The 19,219-nt window shown below is 35.7% G+C and overlaps 1 protein-coding gene across 1 annotated transcript; it reads left to right on the top strand.

The window, feature by feature from the left end:
* The first annotated feature begins 4,223 nt into the window (after positions 1 to 4,223).
* Positions 4,224 to 7,400, top strand: LOC149951420 (uncharacterized). The gene is made up of 2 exons (XM_090170022.1): positions 4,224 to 4,301; positions 5,874 to 7,400. The coding sequence occupies exon 2, from the start codon at positions 5,997 to 5,999 to the stop codon at positions 7,257 to 7,259; it is 1,263 nt and encodes a 420-aa protein (XP_090026148.1). The 5' UTR covers positions 4,224 to 4,301; positions 5,874 to 5,996; the 3' UTR covers positions 7,260 to 7,400.
* Positions 7,401 to 19,219: the final 11,819 nt, after the last annotated feature.

Genomic DNA, 19,219 nt, shown 5'->3' with positions numbered 1-19,219 from the left:
TCCCAGAGAGCACTAAACCGAGAATTTAAAAATTTTGTCACTGACATTGCAAAGTCTTTTCCCATGGATGAAATATATACCTGGGAAGAAGGCACTCCTGATCCTGTCTCATATTATAGCGATATAAAAATAAAAGCTAAGAAAGAGTTAAAAAAATTGATAGAATGTGAAAAAGCCGATATAAAAAATATAATTTATTGTAAAAATATGAAAAATTTAAAAGATAGTGCTTTAAATTTATTTAATTTAACTGATGATGAGATAAAAATTAATTACAGAAACATTTGGCTCTACCATTTCACTGGTAAGGAAGCAAACATATTGTACAGAACCTTAAAGGGAAATTTAATAACACCAAATGTGGCACATAAAATTTTTAATTTGTCCCCAATGTGTCCCTTCTGCTCCAAAGAAATAGGAAACCTCAAACATATGTATTTAGAGTGTGAAATGACAAAATGGCTTCTAGAACAAATTACAAAAATAGTTCAAAGTTTTAATAAGGATTTTAACTTTAAAAACATTGAATATTGGTATAACGTTGAGGAACGAAATATAGAAAATCTACAGGTGAAACAATTATTGTATGATATTGGAAAAATAATTATATATTTTGCATACAACGAAGCCATGAATTTAGGAAATGCCAACATGAAACAAAAGATAAAAGATAATTTCTTTATAAAATTATTAAGAATATGCACTTACCATCAAGAAATGGAGAAGAGAAATGAGCGTAATTTTTTAAAACTTTTAAAAGAAAGTAAAATATGCCAGATAGATTGCACCCAAAAAATTTCACTTAATCCCGATCTTGTCAATTTGTTTGTATTTTAAGGAATACTGAATGTAAATATGTAAATATGCCGGTTTGTAATTTTGTTTTGGTTTTTAAATAAATTTTATTTTGAAAAAAATAAAAAAATAAAATAAAATGTAAAATATATAAAATATATAAAATATATAAAATATATAAAATATATAAAATATATAAAATATATAAAATATATAAAATATATAAAATATATAAAATATGTAAAATATGTAAAATATGTAAAAAATATAAAATATAAAATATAAAATATAAAATATAAAATAAAATATAAAATAAAAAAAAATAAAACTAGTAATGGTCCTCGCTAGCCACTCTCAGTCATAAAATGGCTAAACGGCGTTACAATTACTTAAGAATATTTCAATAAAATAAGAGAGTGAAGCTTCGCTATCTCATCGCTGTGGTCACCCACAATCTTCGACCTCGGGGGTCCAGGGAGAATCTTGGCCAAAGACTCGCCGCTGAACCAAAGCCCATAAACTTTCACTTGGCGACCAGTGCCTTTAAATCGAACATCTGGAACCCATTACCGAACTTTTATTAACGAATATAGGCCTACCATAGATGATTGTATATTTAAAATTGAAGAAACCTCTATTTGTACTTTATAGGCCTATTTTTGGCTCTACAACCATACGGAAAGTCTTCCCGAAAAGAAAAGAAATTACACGTTGCTCTATTAAACATACGATTATAAAAATTAAATTATAATAGAATGCGATGAAGGTTCAAACGAAAAGGAAAATGTATAAACCAAAAAGAAAACAGAAACATCAAATTAATTCTTTACCGTTATTTATATTTATTGTAGTATCATTGACGTTAGTTTAAAACTGGTTGGCCTTGTCATAATTTAATAAATCCAAACTAAAATGGTAAATGTGATCCGTTTTAAGCGCCTTCAATGTTTCGTCTATAGGAGTTGCATTTTTTAATAAATTATGGCCAATGGATTAATTAGGTGTAGTATCTATCTTTAAATTTCGTTAACGGTAATATTCGGTCTGCTCTAATCACCCCCACACAAATTAATTGATTATTAATCTTATAAAATTAAAATAATATTAATTTCAATAACTTTTCCTATTCATAACTGATTAACCACGTACTGTAGTATCATTGACTTTAATTTCGACTCTCAAATTTTAATAAATTAAGAAAAATTTAAAAAACGCGGTCGAAAAATACAAGACACCGTTAGCGCCATCTGTTTTAGTTTTCTTAGTAATTAAAGCTTTTATTTGTAAATTTTGATAACCCTGGCTTTTTCTTTGTTATTTTTAATGGTAAACTAAGTTTAAGTGGGTTATATAATATTTTCGTTTGTTATTAAAGTTTAAATTTGTAATGTTCGAAGCCGTAATTGCGTCCATAGCTTAATTTTGTTTCATCGGGTACTCCACCGCATTATAAATATTATCTTTTTATACTTTCAGAAATCGGTAGATTGAAGGCAGGGAAATCATCCACACCGCCGTCAATTCGCCGAAAAAGGTTTCACGAAAGATTTTTTTGAATACAGTAGAACTCACGAAATTCAAACAAAATTATTCGAATGTTAGACGATACTAACTCACGTATAACTTTCATAGATGGCGCCAGTTTCACTATTCAAAAACAATTAGAACTAAACTAGCTTCATATAAAAACAAAATGATTAAATCAAAGCCTGAATAAAGCAAAAAACTATGAAATTAACAAAATAATGATAAACAAACTTTACAAATATTTAAATATCACGAAACCTGACAGAAATTGATCAAATTAAAAACTGAATAATACCAAAAAGGTGAAATGAACAATATAATAAAAAGTTAATATTAACGAATTAACATTAATTACACCCAAGTTATCGAGAAATATTGTCTTTGAAAATCGGGGAGAAAAACGACAAATCTTTGTTCTTCGTACAAATTGGTTACGTAATTTCACGTCATATCTCGCTAACGGCCGAGTAAATCTCCTTCGCATTAATATATGCTACCCTAAGCTATTTAAACTTTCGATTAAAAGCAAAACTAGACTGGTAACTCTTATATTTCTAGAGAAATATCTTCTTGAAAATCGGGGAGAAAAACGACAAATCTATGTTTTTCGTACAAATTAGTTACGTAATTTCGCGTCATATCTCGCTAACGCCCAAGTAGATCTCTTCCATATTAATAAATGCTACTCTACGCTATTAACCCTTTCGATTAAAAGACAAACTAGACTGGTAACTCTTATATTTCTAGAGAAATAACGTCTTGAAAATCGGGGAGAAAAACGACAAATCTTTATTCTTCATACAAATTTCGCGTCATGTCTCGCTAACGGCCAAGTAGATCTCTTCCATATTAATATATGCTACTCTACGCTATTAACCCTTTCGATTAAAAGCAAAACTAGACTGGTAACTCTTTTATTTCTAGAGAATTATCTTCTTGAAAATCGGGGAGAAAAACGACAAATCTATGTTTTTTGTACAAATTGGTTACGTAATTTCGCGTCATATCTTGCTAAAAGCATATATTAATATGGAAGAGATCTACTTGGCCGTTAGCGAGATATGACACGAAATTAATTTGTACGAAGAACATAGATTTGTCGTTTTTCTCCCCGACTTTCAAGACGATATTTCTCTAGAAATATAAGAGTTACCAGTCTAGTTTTGCTTTTAATTGAAAGGTTAAATAGCTTAGAGTAGCATATATTAATATGGAAGAGATCTACTTGGCTGTTAGCGAGACATGACGCGAAATTTGTATGAAGAATAAAGATTTGTCGTTTTTCTCCCCGATTTTCAAGACGATATTTCTCTAGAAATATAAGAGTTACCAGTCTAGTTTTTCTTTTAATCGAAAGGGTTAATAGCGTAGAGTAGCATAAATTAATGCGGAAGAGATCTACTTGGCCGTTAGCGAGCTATGACGCGAAATTACGTAACCAATTTGTACGAAGAACATAGATTTGTCGTTTTTCTCCCCGATTTTCAAAGACGATATTTCTCGATAACTTGGGTGTAATTAATGTTAATTCGTTAATATTAACTTTTTATTATATTGTTCATTTCACCATTTTGGTATTATTCAGTTTTTATTTTGATCAATTTCTGTCAGGTTTCGTGATATTTAAATATTTGTAAAGTTTGTTTATCATTATTTTGTTAATTTCATAGTTTTTTGCGTTATTCAGGCTTTGATTTAATCATTTTGTTTTTATATGAAGCTAGTTTAGTTCTAATTGTTTTTGAATAGTGAAACTGGCGCCATCTATGAAAGTTATACGTGATTTAGTATCGTCTAACATTCGAATAATTTTTTTTTAATTTCGTGAGTTCTACTGTATTCAAATATATCTTTCGTGAAACCTTTTTCGGCGAATTAACGGCGGTTTGTTAGCTTACAGCCTTACACAGATAATTACTCCTCATTCTACAAATACTTCCTCTTCTAATACTAAGTATTATAAATGAAATTTAATAAAGGTAAGCAAGATTAATATTTTGAATTTTTGGGATCAATTCAAAAGATATGTATGGAAATTACCAATTTGAATAAACTTGTAACTAACCCTTGGTCACAAAAATCGTTTTTATTTTAAAGAGGCCGTAGGAATACGGTGTTTTCATTTTTAGCGGGAAAGATAGGCGAGTTATCTGCTGGGTTAAAAATATTTCCGTTTCCCACAGCTAGTCCTACAATTGTTAATTTTCCGAAAAAATTAAATTGCAAAAATAAAAAATTGTATCGTATTCTAGACTAGTCTAGAGGTTAAGATTTACTTTTGGATTCGAAATAATGAGGCGAAAATGTCGCGAAATTTAAAGGACCCCGCACACTTAACATTGATTTTGGTTCAAGGTGAAATTTTATTAAAATTGGATATGATATAGATTAGGTGATCCCAAACAACGTTTCAATGGAGTGAAATTTTCTAAGACGTACAGATCGCCCGCCAGAGGGGTACGAAAGTCGTCGAAACCGAAAAATAGCAAAACCATTTCTCCTATACGAAATTGCTTTTGATGTTTTATTTTAATTATTAACAGATAATGTTATTGAAATTAATTATTATTTAAAACCGATATAGAAGTTTAAACCATTTAAGTTTTTTCAAAGAATTTCTTTATCATTTGAAACCAATAAATAAGCTTTTACCATTTCATTCGTTTAATTCAATGAATTAATTTTTTTAGTTTATTTCAATGAATTTCTTTGTTATTTAAATCAGATAGATATACCTAGACTTTAAATTTATTTTCTTTATTTAAAACCGGTATATTAACTAATACCATTTGTTTTATTTAAATAATTATTTTGAAATATTGTGTTGATAGTTCATGAGTATATGATCAGGTTTGAATCTTGTTGAAATGACAATTTCAACATTATTATTGGTAAATATTTTTTTACAATACACGCACAGCAATTTCGTATAGGAGAAATGGTTTTGCTATTTTTCGGTTTCGACGACTTTCGTGCCCCTCTGGCGGGCGAACTGTACTTCTCAGAAAATTTCACTCCTTTAAAACGTTGTTCGGGATCACCTAATCTCTATCATATCCAAATTTAATGAAATTTCACCGGGAACCAAAATCAATGTTAAGTGTGCGGGGTCCTTTGCGAACAATATTAGGCTAATCATGGAATGAATACTTTTTTTTTCTTTTTCTCGGAAATATAAGGAAATTTTCTGTTGAAAGTTTCCCGACTTACAACTATAGATAGTCCACTCTTACTCCGAACAGAATATTTTGCGATCTCATGCCAATAAAATCATAAAACCTACAAAAGGAGCAAATACATTCTTGAAAGGAGGTATCCTGTAAATGGACGTAAAAATTATAATTTTTTGGGAATTTACGCTGCGGGACCGAAACGTATCTATGCGGTTCCTGACTCGTGTTAGCCAACTTTGATTGTTAAAAATGTTGGCTCGCCTGAGTTGAACATAAATGTTTTCATTGAAATCTTGCTCTTACGAGGGCTGGCCGCCGAATCGGTTTTTAAAGAAATATTTTATAATTCCTTTTTATTTAAATTTTACATTATTTCAGGAATTTCTAGAAGTGGTTTTATCGATAACGAACAATACAAGACTTTCTGGTTGTATTTGTGAGACAAATTCAAAATTCCAAAAGAAACTTTGAACCAAACTTATAAAGCGTGATTGTGGCAAAATGAGTGGCCAGGAAGAAAAAAAATTAAAGTGTACAGAGTGTGATTACGCAACGAGCCGCAAGAGTGCTTTGATTTGCCACAAAATAACTCACTTTGGCGAGAAACCTTTTCAATGCGACCAGTGTGGGTACGCGTCTGCAAAGAAGAGTAGTTTGATTGTCCACGAAAGAACTCACTCCAGCGAAAAATCATTTCAGTGTGATCAGTGTAGCTACGCGTCTGTGAGTAAGGGTTATTTGGTTAAGCACAAAACAATTCACTCCGGCGAAAAACCATTTCAATGCGACCAGTGTGGGTACGTGTCTGTACGTAAGACTGATTTGATTGCCCACAGAAGAACTCACTCCGGCGAAAAATCATTTCAGTGTGATCAGTGTAGCTACGCGTCTGTGAGTAAGGGTTATTTGATCAAGCACAAAAGAATTCACTCCGGCGAAAAACCATTTCAATGCGACCAGTGTGGGTACGCGTCTGTACGTAAGACCGATTTGATTGCCCACAGAAGAACTCACTCCGGCGAAAAACCATTTCGGTGTGACCAGTGTAGCTACGCGTCTGCACGTAAGAGTGGTTTGATTTTCCACAAAAGAAATCACTCAGGTGAAAAATCATTTCAGTGTGATCAGTGTAGCTACGCGTCTGTGAGTAAGGGTTATTTGATCAAGCACAAAAGAAGACACTCGGACGAGAAGCCCTTTAGATGTACGAAGTGCCTATATCGGGCCAAACATAAATACATAGTACTTCGCCACGAAAGAGCACGGCACGCTGCAGGGGAAAAGACCCACAAATACCCCAATAAAACCTTCGAAGGTCACCTTCGAGTTCATGGTGCATCTGGAAACCAAATTGGCATATCGAACAGTCACCAGCAAGATTCACATTTCCAATCTCAACCACGTAAATTTGACTCCTCTGGTCATCAAAACGGTGGTAGGTATTGTTTGGTGCTACAGCGACGTTTGACGAAGGAACAGATTAAATCTCCCACTGAAAAGACCCACCGCGTCCACGCCGTGAAAGCGGAAGTTGGCGAAGCTGAGGCTGACACCGCAACCATCGACAGAGAAAGGGTTTCCGGCTTTGAATGCCCCAACATCGACGTCAGCAGCGTCAAACGAGAGCCTTTTTATGACTTCATCGACCAATTTCCGGTTTCGCCAGTCTTTAAGAGAGAAGAGTTGGAATGTCGCCAAGACACCCCGATCAAGATCGAGTACCCTCCCGAAGGAGAAACCAACGAAAGCCCATGTTCATTTTAATTATTTAATTTTTTCCAATTTATTTACTTTTTAATGTATATTTCATAAACTTAGAAAACGTCTTACAACAACTCATTTGGTGGACGCATTTATTACAGACGTATTTTGTATTTATGAACTTTGTTAGATATTGTTTTTAAATTGATGGCGTTTGTTTGGGTTTTTATGTTCAGTTTCAGTTGAAACTAGTCTCAATAAAGGTTTTTCTTCCTGTAGATTTGTTCTATTTAACGCGTTTCCTTTGAAAGCGCGAGATATTTTTTAGTTTTCAAATCCAGCAAATCTTAGCATTTCAAGCTACTCATTTCAAAATAGCTTAGCAAAGATAGCATTTACGCTCTTCAAATTTCTTCCAGCATAGCGTAGTTCAGCATTTCTATCCTTCTCGTTTATGGTCATTTTTTAAAAGCATAGTATACAGTTTAGCATTTCAGGCATTTTATTTTCCAATAGCAAATTACAGTTTAGAATATCCGGTCTTTTTTTAACAGCATCTGCAGTTAAGCATTTTGGTTTTACGGTTTTTTGGAGAGCATAGCACAGTTTAGTATTTTAAGTCTACTATTGTAATAACATATCAGAGTTTAGCAATTTTAGTCCAAATGTTTCTGATCGCAATAGCATAGCATATTAAACCACTGAGTGAAAACTCGGAACTACTCGAGGTTAACGGTAATAGTTAGAGTAGGGAGCTGTTGGCTCGCGTGGCATGAAGGGCTGGCGATCCCCCTCTTATGCACTGTAACCCGGCCACCTGGATTAAAGCTTTAAAAATAATTATTATTATTATTAAAATTAATTTAACTATATGAAAAATTGTAATTGAATAATAGTATAAATTGTATTTATTCAAGAAAAAATAATATAAATGTAAATTAATTTTAAAAATTATTTTTAAATTAATTTGAAATATTTTTTTTGACCGTTATAACATTTTTTTGGTAATTTTGAGGTAGTTGGCGAACCTGATGCTGACACCGCAAACATCGACATAAAAAGGTTTTCCTGCTTTGAATGCTTCAACATCGATGTCATGTGATCAGAATTTATATACCGGTGCTCCAAGCGAATCAAAAAGCCTACTACATCGGTGGGCTCAACAGAATGCCCTACGCTAGCGTCCAAAGCCGGAATATTTAGTAGTACCCTACTACTGATGGTCTCACCCTCGACGCAAGGCACTCAACCCAGCAGAAGGTGTAGCAATGGGTGGGCCAATACCCACTTCGCACACAACAGTGGGATTAAGAGTGGATGCTATATTAACTCCAGCCGACACCATACCTACGTAGCTAAAGAGTCAGACCCTTTGGAGAGAGCTCCTAAATTATAACGACGGGCACACAGCAGCCCACATAACCCGGCAAAGATGGAAACGGATATCCCGGTTGGCTCCAAAAGGCTGGGAAACAGGACCACCGTGCCCTCATACGGAGACCCACAGCAGGCTACCCAATCCACCGTGTCGGCCAGTTTGCCTGGACCGTCTCCGTTAGCCTGAGCCGAAGCTCAGTTTCCAGCCCCTACCTAACCGCAGTCAGTGGTGGAGATAGGACCATTTGATCAGAGCTAACATCTCCCAGTGCGTCACCACCCTTATAGGTTACAAGAGCCGGACCCCGACTCTCCGGTAAAGCCAACAGTTATTGCACACCCTGAACCCTTAAGGCCCAACATTGATGTCAGCAGCGTCAAACTCAAGCCTTTTTGTGACTTCATCGACGAATTTCCGGTTCCGTCAGTCTTAAAGAAAGAAGACTTGGAATGTCGGCCAGTTGGGGTCAACAACAAGGGTGCCCCAAGAAACCCAGACACCCCGATCATGATCAAGTTCCCTCCAGAAGAAGAAAAATTGTGAATTTTTTGGCAAAACTAACGAAAGGCAAATTTCATTTTAATTTCCTGTTTTCATTTGTTTCCTAATAATTTACTTTTCATAAATTCGTTCAAAACGACTCATTTGGTGGACGGTTTTCCATTTATAGTCTTAAGTAGTCGATAGCTACGCCGCAAAATTTTCGTTTTGAAAACGAAAACATTTGAGAGAGTTGGCCGTTTTCGTCTATCGAAATCTGGCAGCCTTGCCTGCCTTCCGGCCTGTATCTCCATACCGAAAATGGCCGACGATTACGCCGCCGAAAACTAAACTGATCGGCGGCGTTTTTGACCGTTATTTTTGAATTATCGACTAAGACTATACACTCTTCACATATGTTTCTTAATTTGAAGTATATTGTTTGGATTTTTCAGTATAAATAAGTTTTTTTTTTGTAGATTTGTTCTTTTAAACGCGAAATGATGCTAAGCCTCTATTTAGCAGACGCCTATGGATAGCGGCTGGAGAGATTTACTAATTAAGAGACAGATTAGTGAAGACGGAGCTTAATTGTGGTTATTTGTGCCCTAACGGCACAAAATATACCAAATACCCAATTTTCTAACGCTTTGACTTAAAAATTTTATTAAAAATAAAATTAAAGATATGGAATATAAATTCCAGAAATGTCGAATACCCATTTTTGTGGCCCCCCTAGTGCTCAAATATATAATTCAAACGTGATAATACGACATTCCCAAACGATTGCGGTATCATTCCCTAATTAGAAATTCAATGTGGAACCTAAAAACCACGATTATAAAATAACTGCGGGACTGCACTGACGGTCCAAATATAGAACATGATTTTCTGGGAACCTTCACGGATCATGGCCGGTAAAAGACATTAGTTTATTTCTCGTAAAAAAAACGATATTTGTACAGGGTTGCCAAAATCTGTTTTTTTTTTTTCAAAAAGAAGAAAAAACAGTTTTTTTTGCTTAAAACACAATTCGTTGTTTTAAACTGTTTTTATTTTAAACTTTAAAAAACGTTTAAAAAACATTATTTAAAACACGTTTTAAACCCTTCTTCGTACTTACTTAACAATAGAAGGATAAATATTTAGAGGAAGTGGTATTTTAGAGTGGGCTAGTGATAGATTTTATAGCCCTCTACGTCTTCATAGACTAGACTAAGGAAACCTACTGGGTGTCCACTAAAAAAACAAAAATTCTAAATAACTGAAAAAGGTTTTTTTTTAATTTCAAATTTCTATGGAACATTCATCGTTCAGTGGGACATTTACTAGTGTAAAATTTAATGACCTGATTCAATTCCATTATTTTTGGACATTCGGACAAGGTCTTTGGTTCTTTTATTGATATTATAAATAAATGAATTGTTTTAACCAAAGTAAATAGATTTATTTTTCCAAAAACAAATGATTGTTTTACCAGAAGTAAATAAATTATCTGGTCTTACGCGCTATTTCGCTCGCGATTATAATTTTTTAATTTTGTTTGATCTTTTGAACCAGAAGTAAATGAAATTTTACTGAAAGTAAATAAACTTTTTTTTACCGAAAGTAAATTAACTTTTTGTACCGAAAGTAAATGAGGTCTTACCTGAAGTGAATGAACATCTTTTACCGGCTTTGATCCGTATGGCTTCCCAGAAAATCAGATTTCAATTCGACTTCTACATAGCATGTATAGCTACAAAGGCTTAGTGCGGTATTTCGAAGCTTCGTCATCTGATTGCTGCGGAAGTTATGAGTTGAACCCCTCAGAGTTGATGGAATTTAAAATACGCTGTCGTTTGATTGATAAGGCTATAGTGCAGTCCCTAAGTTAGTATATCAAGGAGGTTTTCCATCCACAAATGATTATTATACATCGATCGATTAGTAAATATTGTACTGTCGAGTTTCAAATATATATTTTTGCACTAGGGGCCCCACAAAATTGGGCATTATATGTCTCTGCAATTTAAATTCTATATCTTTACTTTCTTCGCGCATTAGGTGCATTTTTAATAAACTTTGCAAGTAAAAGCGTTAGAAAATTGGGCATTTGGTATATCTTGTGTCGTTAGGGCAAAAATATCAAAGATAGAAAAACCTCTCGTAACTAGGGCCAATAGAGTCCGAATTACACGGATTTTCCCCTTTTACCTCGATGGGGAACTATTATTTCGACTAGTCCGACTTCCGGATTAAGGATTCGATTATAGCTCTACTACTAATTGAAGAAAGGTGGTATTGAGAAAACATATCAATGGACAAGAGTGCAAATGATATACTTATTACGTTAGTTACGCTGCCGTATAATTAAAACTTTGGTTTTGTAACAAACTACCGAAATGTAAGTCGATCCCACTCGGTCATAAAGAATTGGCTGCTAATGTGGCGCCATCTCTAGATTCCTGACTGAACTAAAAGACAGGTTATGCTCGCGCTAGAAAACGTGTAGAGTGAACGGCCTTACCACAATTCATAAAAACCACCAATGGTCTATAATGCCGTTAATTTACGCGAAAAAGTTAGAAAGGTCCATAATAAAAAGGGGGCAAAAAAGGAAAAACCTAACAAATTTAAAGCAATGAAATACTAGGACCAATAGGTCAGCTAGGCGAATACCCAAGGCCCCACCCTAGGCCCAAGTCATCTAGCGACTTATAATGCCTTTAAAATTAAAACGCGAAACTCGGACCAAATAAATCTTCGAGTCAAAAACAAATTAAAATCGAATTTAAATAACCAGAATTTCCAGCGGTAGACCAGTTTCGCCCTATTTGGGGCTCATCAGTGCCGCGCGGGGAATCTGGCTCGCGACTGCCTAAACTGAAAAGAGAAGCTAACCCTAAACAATAGCAATTTCTACACGCGTTGAGTAGCAACGGAAAGCCAAAAAGTATGTTATTGGTTGATAAATGTTATTGGCTGAATTCTCATACAGCTCTGAAAACAGATACAGACTTACCCTGAACTATTCTATAAAATAGTGGAAAATATTTTAAGAAAATTCCTATAGGTTCGGTTTTTATAAGCAATTTAACCAATTGGTACCGAAATCGTGTTAGTATGAGATTAACTGGTGATTTCATATAAACGATGAGTTGTCGAGATGCGGGGTATCTTGTAACGTACCTTTTTAAATCGCCAATAAATATATTTTTCACTATTTTGTAGTAAGGTTTCCGAGCTGTGTGACAATTCCGAACAATTAAGGTGTTTTTAACTATAAGATGAAGTTAATAAAAACCACTAATGGACTAAAAAGCAGTTAAATTACGTAATAAAACTAAACACCAAGAAATCTAGAGTAATTGCACATACAGGGTGTCTTAATTTGATCGGCCCAGGCGTTTTTCTCAAAAACTAAAGTTGCTAGAAATGTGAAATTATCAGGATATACTCTCTTAGGAAGAACGCTTACCTTTTGGAATTTTCAGAAAAATCGTGAAATTTTCCACCGTTTTGAAATTTTTATTTTTTGAACGATAGGTGGTAGACGAAAATTCGCCATCAACAAGTTGTAGAGCGTACTCGAAAACCATTAATGAAATTGGTTTGGTCAAAAACGGACACTTTTTCATTGAAATAATACGTCAGGAAAAAAAAGTTGGTACTACCCAAAAAGGCTAACGTCTCATGAAAAAGAAAGAGAAACCTATCCAGAACTCACGCGTCTTATTTGGGGCAAGAATGTTGCAAGAAGTCCACGAAACCGTCTAATTTATGCCAACTGAATTTCCCACGTGTTTTTTATTTTGCACTACTCTGTCGCTTAAAGTGTGGCTCCGTTTTAGTATTTAAAGAGACACAGCTTCGTTTTTAACGAACTCCAGTAAAATAAAAATATGACACGTTCTACCTGTGAACAGCGGTCCAGGATGGTTGAATTATACTACGCAGTTTGTCAACGAAATGCACCTGAAGTGAGTCGATTATTTTAAATGTTGTATCCTGACAGTGTGTCAGAATTTATAGCCCGGTGTACCCAGTAACAGAGATCATACCACCGGAGGCCTATGATCATAGAGCCCTACGCCAGCGTCCCCAAGCCCGGACAGGTGACAAATCCAGCATGGGTAGCAGTACCCCACTACTGATGGTCGCACCTTTGACGCAAGCCACTCAACCCAGCAGAAGGTGCAGCAATGGGTGGACCATTCCCCACTTCGCACACAGCAGTGGGATTAAGAATGGATGCTGTAGCAACTCCAGCCGACACCCTACCTATGGACGCAGGGAGTCAAGCCCTTTGGAGAGAGCTCCTAAAGGGGAACAACGAGCACACAGCAGTTCAAGTAACCCGGCACAGCTGGCACCGGAGATCCCGGTGTGAGTCCAAAAGGCCGGGAAACAGAACCGCCGTGCCCTCATACGAAGGCCCGCCGGCCCACAGCAGGGTACCCAATCCGCCGAGGCGGCCAGTTTGCCTGGACCCTCTCCGTTAGCCTGAACCGAAGTTCAGTATCCAGCCCAAACCTGACCGAAGTCGGAGGTGAAGATAGGACCATTTGATCAGAGCTAACATCTCCCAGTGCGCCACCGCCCTTATGGGTTACAAGAGCCGGACCCCGACTCCCCGGTAAAGCCACCAGTTATTGCACACTCTAACCCATTGAGGGCCGTTGTATCTTAACATAAGTATATGTATTTGTACCCCGCTGCTCCGCATTGAGCACTACAGCGGCCACCTAAAACAACCAGCCCCGGACAAAAGTGCGCTTTGCGAAACAACGTTCGGCCAGTGAGACAGCCATTTTGACCACCTCACATATAGCAAACAAACGCCCTCATCACGGCCCAACATAAGGCGACACCATGGGCTGCCCGAGACCCACCCCCGCACAGCTGAGGACTAGAGTGACTTCCTCTTCCACTGCAAACTACCCTCCTTAGTAGGTCACAGAATGACGAGTGTGGAACACCCATGAGGTTCCAGTGACCCAGCGCCCCGATCACATGACCTTGAGAGCCGGGTATGGAGCCCCCCACAGGCTCCAGTGACCCCATCACACCACTAGATAGGGACAGTGTATCTTGACAGTCGTCCAAATCACCACACTGTTCTCCGTGCTGTCCGTGACTTTGAAAACGTAGGCAACGTGAATCGCAGATTCCGCGGACCTGGCCATGACAACATCAACATGGAAGACACAGCTATCGCTTACTTTGTCGCCTACCTTCGAGCAAGCATAAGAATGGCCTGCTCTGATTTGGACTTGTCGAAGTACTACGTTTGGAGTGTCCTTGACCGTCATAACTATCAAAAATTTCGTGCCACGCTCCACCAAGCACTTTACGATGGTGATCAGCGACTTCGGCTGGATTTCTGTACTATGGCCGACGGTAACGAAGATTTACTCCGTTTGATTCTTGTGTCCGACGAGTACTCCTTTGGAGAGACGGCCCGTTTAACCTTCGCTAAGTCATTTAAGGACGTCTCTCATAAGCGGGTTCAAGTCGTCTGCTAAAGCGCGGGCGGGATATAATTTTTCGGGGCGAAAAGTTTGACAAACACTTTGGCGCAGGCGCGAGATTTCGAAAACAACGGTTTTAAATTTAGTACGCGTTTCTTGGATTTCAGCTGCGGTCTTTGTTAAGCTAAGCTAACAGTATTCTATTTTAATTGACTTAAAATGGGAAGAATTAAACATTGCGCTTATCCAAAATGCAATAGTGACTCAAGATATAGCTACAAACTCCATGTGTGGTGTAACATTTATAGCTTTTCCCAAAGTAAAAAAGCGACCTGAAATTTGTAGAAAATGGTTTAGCTGACTAAAAATGGTAAGAACTGACTTCAAAATGGAAAACATTACAAAACACACATACTTGTGTTCCAAACATTTTGTTGGTCAAAATGGTCCATCTATAGAAAATCCAGATCCTGTTCATTGTCAAGTGAGTATTGAGAAAATTATATTTGTCAGTAAGTTTATATCGTAACTGATTGCTATTAGTAGAAATTATGTTTAATTCAGAGAAAACGGCATGGTATTAGAAGATAAAACTTTATTTTAAACAAGACGTTTCGAGCCGAGGCTCTTCTTCAGTCGTTCGTTAGTTTTAATTAAAACTAACGAACGACTGCCGTTTTCTCTGAATTAAACATAATTTCTACTAAAATTCACCATGGTAAATAATAAGTTTAATATATATGATTGCTATTATCCTAGAGTGTGGTATCAATATTGGAAACTCCACCAACAACTGATTACGAAGGACCAAATATTTTAAAACCAAATTGTGGTCAAGAGACTCTGTACGCAGCTACATACGAAAAAACTGATATTGCTAATGCTATATTAAGTCTATCTGCACATTCACAAGTTAGTTAATATGAAATCTACTTAGTCAGTGTATAAATGAATTTAAAATAAACAATGTTTTTTATAGACCATACCATCGACTTTGGAATTACCTTCTATATCTGTTATTTTGGAACAAGACCTTAATATACATGAATCACCAATTTCTAGTTGTACTGAACTTACTGTGGAAGCAGAAAATATTTATCATTCATCTCTTAACTCGGAAATTCAAGTTAGTATACAGGGTGTTACGGATAAGAGTACCGAAACTTTCTATATCCATTCTATGGGTTTTTATGAGTAAAAAGGTCTAATAAACATCGGTCCTAAAGTGCTTCGTTTCAGAGATATGAGCTCTCAAAAAATACCCCAAAAACCGGACACAGTCACACAGCCCTAAATCTGGCAAACAATATTCTTCGTTGAACCAAATTGTTTTCATTAAACTATCAATTGTTTTTTATCCGTGAGGCGAGGAACTTTAATAACAAGTGGCAAAAGTTCATTAATGTCCTTTTAGAAGTAAAATGAGTTTGAAGACAAAGCCATTTTAATTTTATGATACGATTTTAATTATTAAATTTAAAAATACAAATGTCATAAAAAGGAATGGTTTTAAAATTGTCTAATTCGTTTTGTAGCTAATATGGCACATTGGTCTAGGAACGCTTATTGCACGGACGGGCTCAAGAAAAATGGGTTAGAAGCTCAAAGATTCAACCAGCAGTAGATTCCTAAAAGACTGGTGTCAGATCGACACAAAGTTTAAACATTGTTTATTGTGATTGGCATGTAACCTGGAGAGAGGTATAAATAATATTTCGACTGGTTTTACCAAATAATGGAACGATTGAATCTTTGAACTTCTAACCCAATAAGCGTTCTTGGACGTGCCATATTAACCACAGAACGAATAAGACAAACTTAAAAGCATTCTTTAAGAAATCTTATGACATTTGTATCTTTAATTTTGATAATTAAAATCGTTCGCAACGACAAAATGTTTTTATTTTATTTGGAACCGTGTTAATAAAATTAAAATGGCTTTGCCTTCAAACTCATTTTACTTCTAAAAGGACATTAATGAACTTTTGCCACTTGTTATTAAAGTTTCTCGCCTCACGGATAAAAAACAATTGATAGTTTAATGAAAACAATTTGGTTCAAGGAAGAATATTGTTTGCCAGATTTAGGGCAAACCTACTACTTCTACTTTTCTGGAACAAGACTTAAATATATCAACAATTTATCATCTAGATAATACGGAAAATATTTATCACGTGTCCATTGACTCTGGAATTCAGGTTAGATTAATAAAAATAAATGTTAATAGTAACACCTTTTACATTTTGTGAATATGTACTTTGCAGGATAACTTCTGAAAGAAGCAAACAAGTGCCGAAGAAATGGTATCTGCTTTAAATATGCCCAATGAACCAGAAATTGAAAATCTAGAGAAAAATAGTATTCTCATTGATTCATCTACGATTTATATTGGAAATAACCTTGAAGCAGTATCTATTGTCACAAGATTTGGAAATGTTTTCAATAGTGAAGAGTGGTTTCAAATGCAAGCCAATTCAAATTGGTTTTCAAACTTTTCATCCCTAAATAACAATAGTCTTCAACTACCCAAAGTCAATAAAGCAACAAATAGAATAGAAATAACGTTGACTATAAATGCTGTCTTTGAATTTAAAGCTTCGGTTTTGGGTCAAATTTTGAACAGTCACAATTTTTTCATTGTATCACAAGAGGTTTGCAATAAAGATGAACTTTGTGGCATACTCTCTGACCTCAATATGTTAAAGGTATGTGGTGGAGTTGTGAAAGAGCAACTGGTGATTTTGTTAAAGGAAAGATCTCGTGGAATGTTCAACTTGAATTCTGGAGCCATACACGATGAAATGTGTATCAGGATATCTAAGAACCAAACCTGTGTGTTTTGTGTAAAACTAAGAAAGTATGCTTTGAAAATGAAGACATTACATCAGAAGAAAAATAAGAAATATAAAAGTTTATCTAAAAAATAACTTATTGATTTCCAATGCAAAGTTTCAAGAAGAAAGATTAAACGTCTCCAAAAGAAAGTAAAGAAATATATATCTGTAGAAGGACAACGAGTTCCAGATTGAACCAATTGAATCAATTTTAGAAAAGTCGTTACCAAAAAAGGAAGACAGTTCCTTTGCCGCACTTTTTTTAAGAACTCAATTGAAAGTAATCAAACAGACAGATAAACGTGGGCGGAGATGGCACCCACTAGTCATCAAGTGGTGCCTATTTCAATATCATAAGTCACCAAGTGCTTACAGAAGCTTGTCTAATTAGAATATCTTGCAACTACCATCATACGCTACCTTATTCGGTAATACTCCGAAGGACAAGCGAACCATTGGCTTTTCAGATGTAGTTGTAAACAAACTGAAAAATGACATCAAACCAGAATCTCTGCTGCCGTTTCAACAATATTTCAGCATACTGTTTGATGAATTGAAAGCCAAAGAAGAACTCATTTATAAAAAAACCCTGGAGACATAGTAGGCTATACTCACCTAAACGAAGCTAGGAATAACATAAATAATATTGATTCGAATGCATATTCAGAAAAAAAAGAGTAGCTACGCATGTCTTAATGCTAATGCTTAGAGGGACTACGAGCCACATCAAGTACCCGTTTGCCCATTTTGCGACCTATAGCTTAACAGCTGAAGATCTGAACTCCATAATTTGGGAAGCGGTTGAGAAACTAGAGTCATTGGGTTTTAAGATTCTTTCAATAATCGGAGATGGCGTAGTTGCCAACCGTAAGTTCTTCAACCAGATCATCGAATCAACAAATAAAATTCCTAGCTTCTGTACTAATCCTTACAGTCTAGATGAAGACCGGCCAATATTTTTTATATGACCCGCCCCATTTATTAAAAACTGCACGAAACTGTCTTTATGCAAGCGAAGATGGTTGTAAGATGCGACTGATGCATAAAAATGGACAAAACATAACATGGTATCCCATCAAAGAACTCTACAAAAGTGAAATGCTTAATGCTGGAAACTCAAGGAAAGCGCATAAGTTGACAATTGATCACATCTACTTAAATTCCTACAGCAAAATGAAGGTGCGCTATGCTTCTCAGTCCTTGAGCTCGTCAGTAGCAAATGGGATTGAATCTGGATTTGGAGAAACTGTTAAATTTATAAGACTATTCGATAAGTGGTTCGATATTTTTAACACAAGTAATTTCAATGAGGCGTACCATAAGAGAAAGCCAAACAAGAGGTCATTTTCCACAATAAATGATTCGCGCTTAAAAGTACGAATAACCATTTAGTAAAATTTGAAACTATTCTTTATATTAACATTTCTTTCTTTTTCAGTGGCTCGAAAATGACTTTTTGGGTTATTTTGACGAGTGGGAGCAGGATGTAGCACAGCGACCAGCAAATTATAAACCAGAGGAAAAAATAAAATGTTACTATCACAAGAAACACTTTCTGGATTAAGACAAACGAGTAAGTATTTTTGCACAATCTTAATAAGAAATTTGTACGTGGATTTATACACTTAAAACTTTGACAGCGCAAGCCATGATAGGAATTGTTAAATTGCTTTTGGGTAGAAGTGCAAGATTTATTCTCACCGCCAATTTCAACCAGGATCCCCTTGAATTGGAGTTCTCCAGACAACGTGGAGCAAACGGTTCCAATGAAAACCCCACAGTGGACACAATTGGGAACAACCGTGAAACTTTATTCATGCTGAAAAATTATAAAATCCCATGTCATAGCGCTTTGGGAAGGGTTATTAGAATAAATTT

Source organism: Leiobunum rupestre, chromosome 3 (genome assembly GCF_980474605.1).
Source record: "Leiobunum rupestre chromosome 3, qqLeiRupe1.1.hap1, whole genome shotgun sequence".
In the NCBI taxonomy this organism is placed as follows: Eukaryota; Metazoa; Arthropoda; class Arachnida; order Opiliones; family Sclerosomatidae; genus Leiobunum; species Leiobunum rupestre.
Note: the sequence above shows the minus strand (reverse complement) of the source record. Positions and strands in the feature narration are given on the sequence as shown.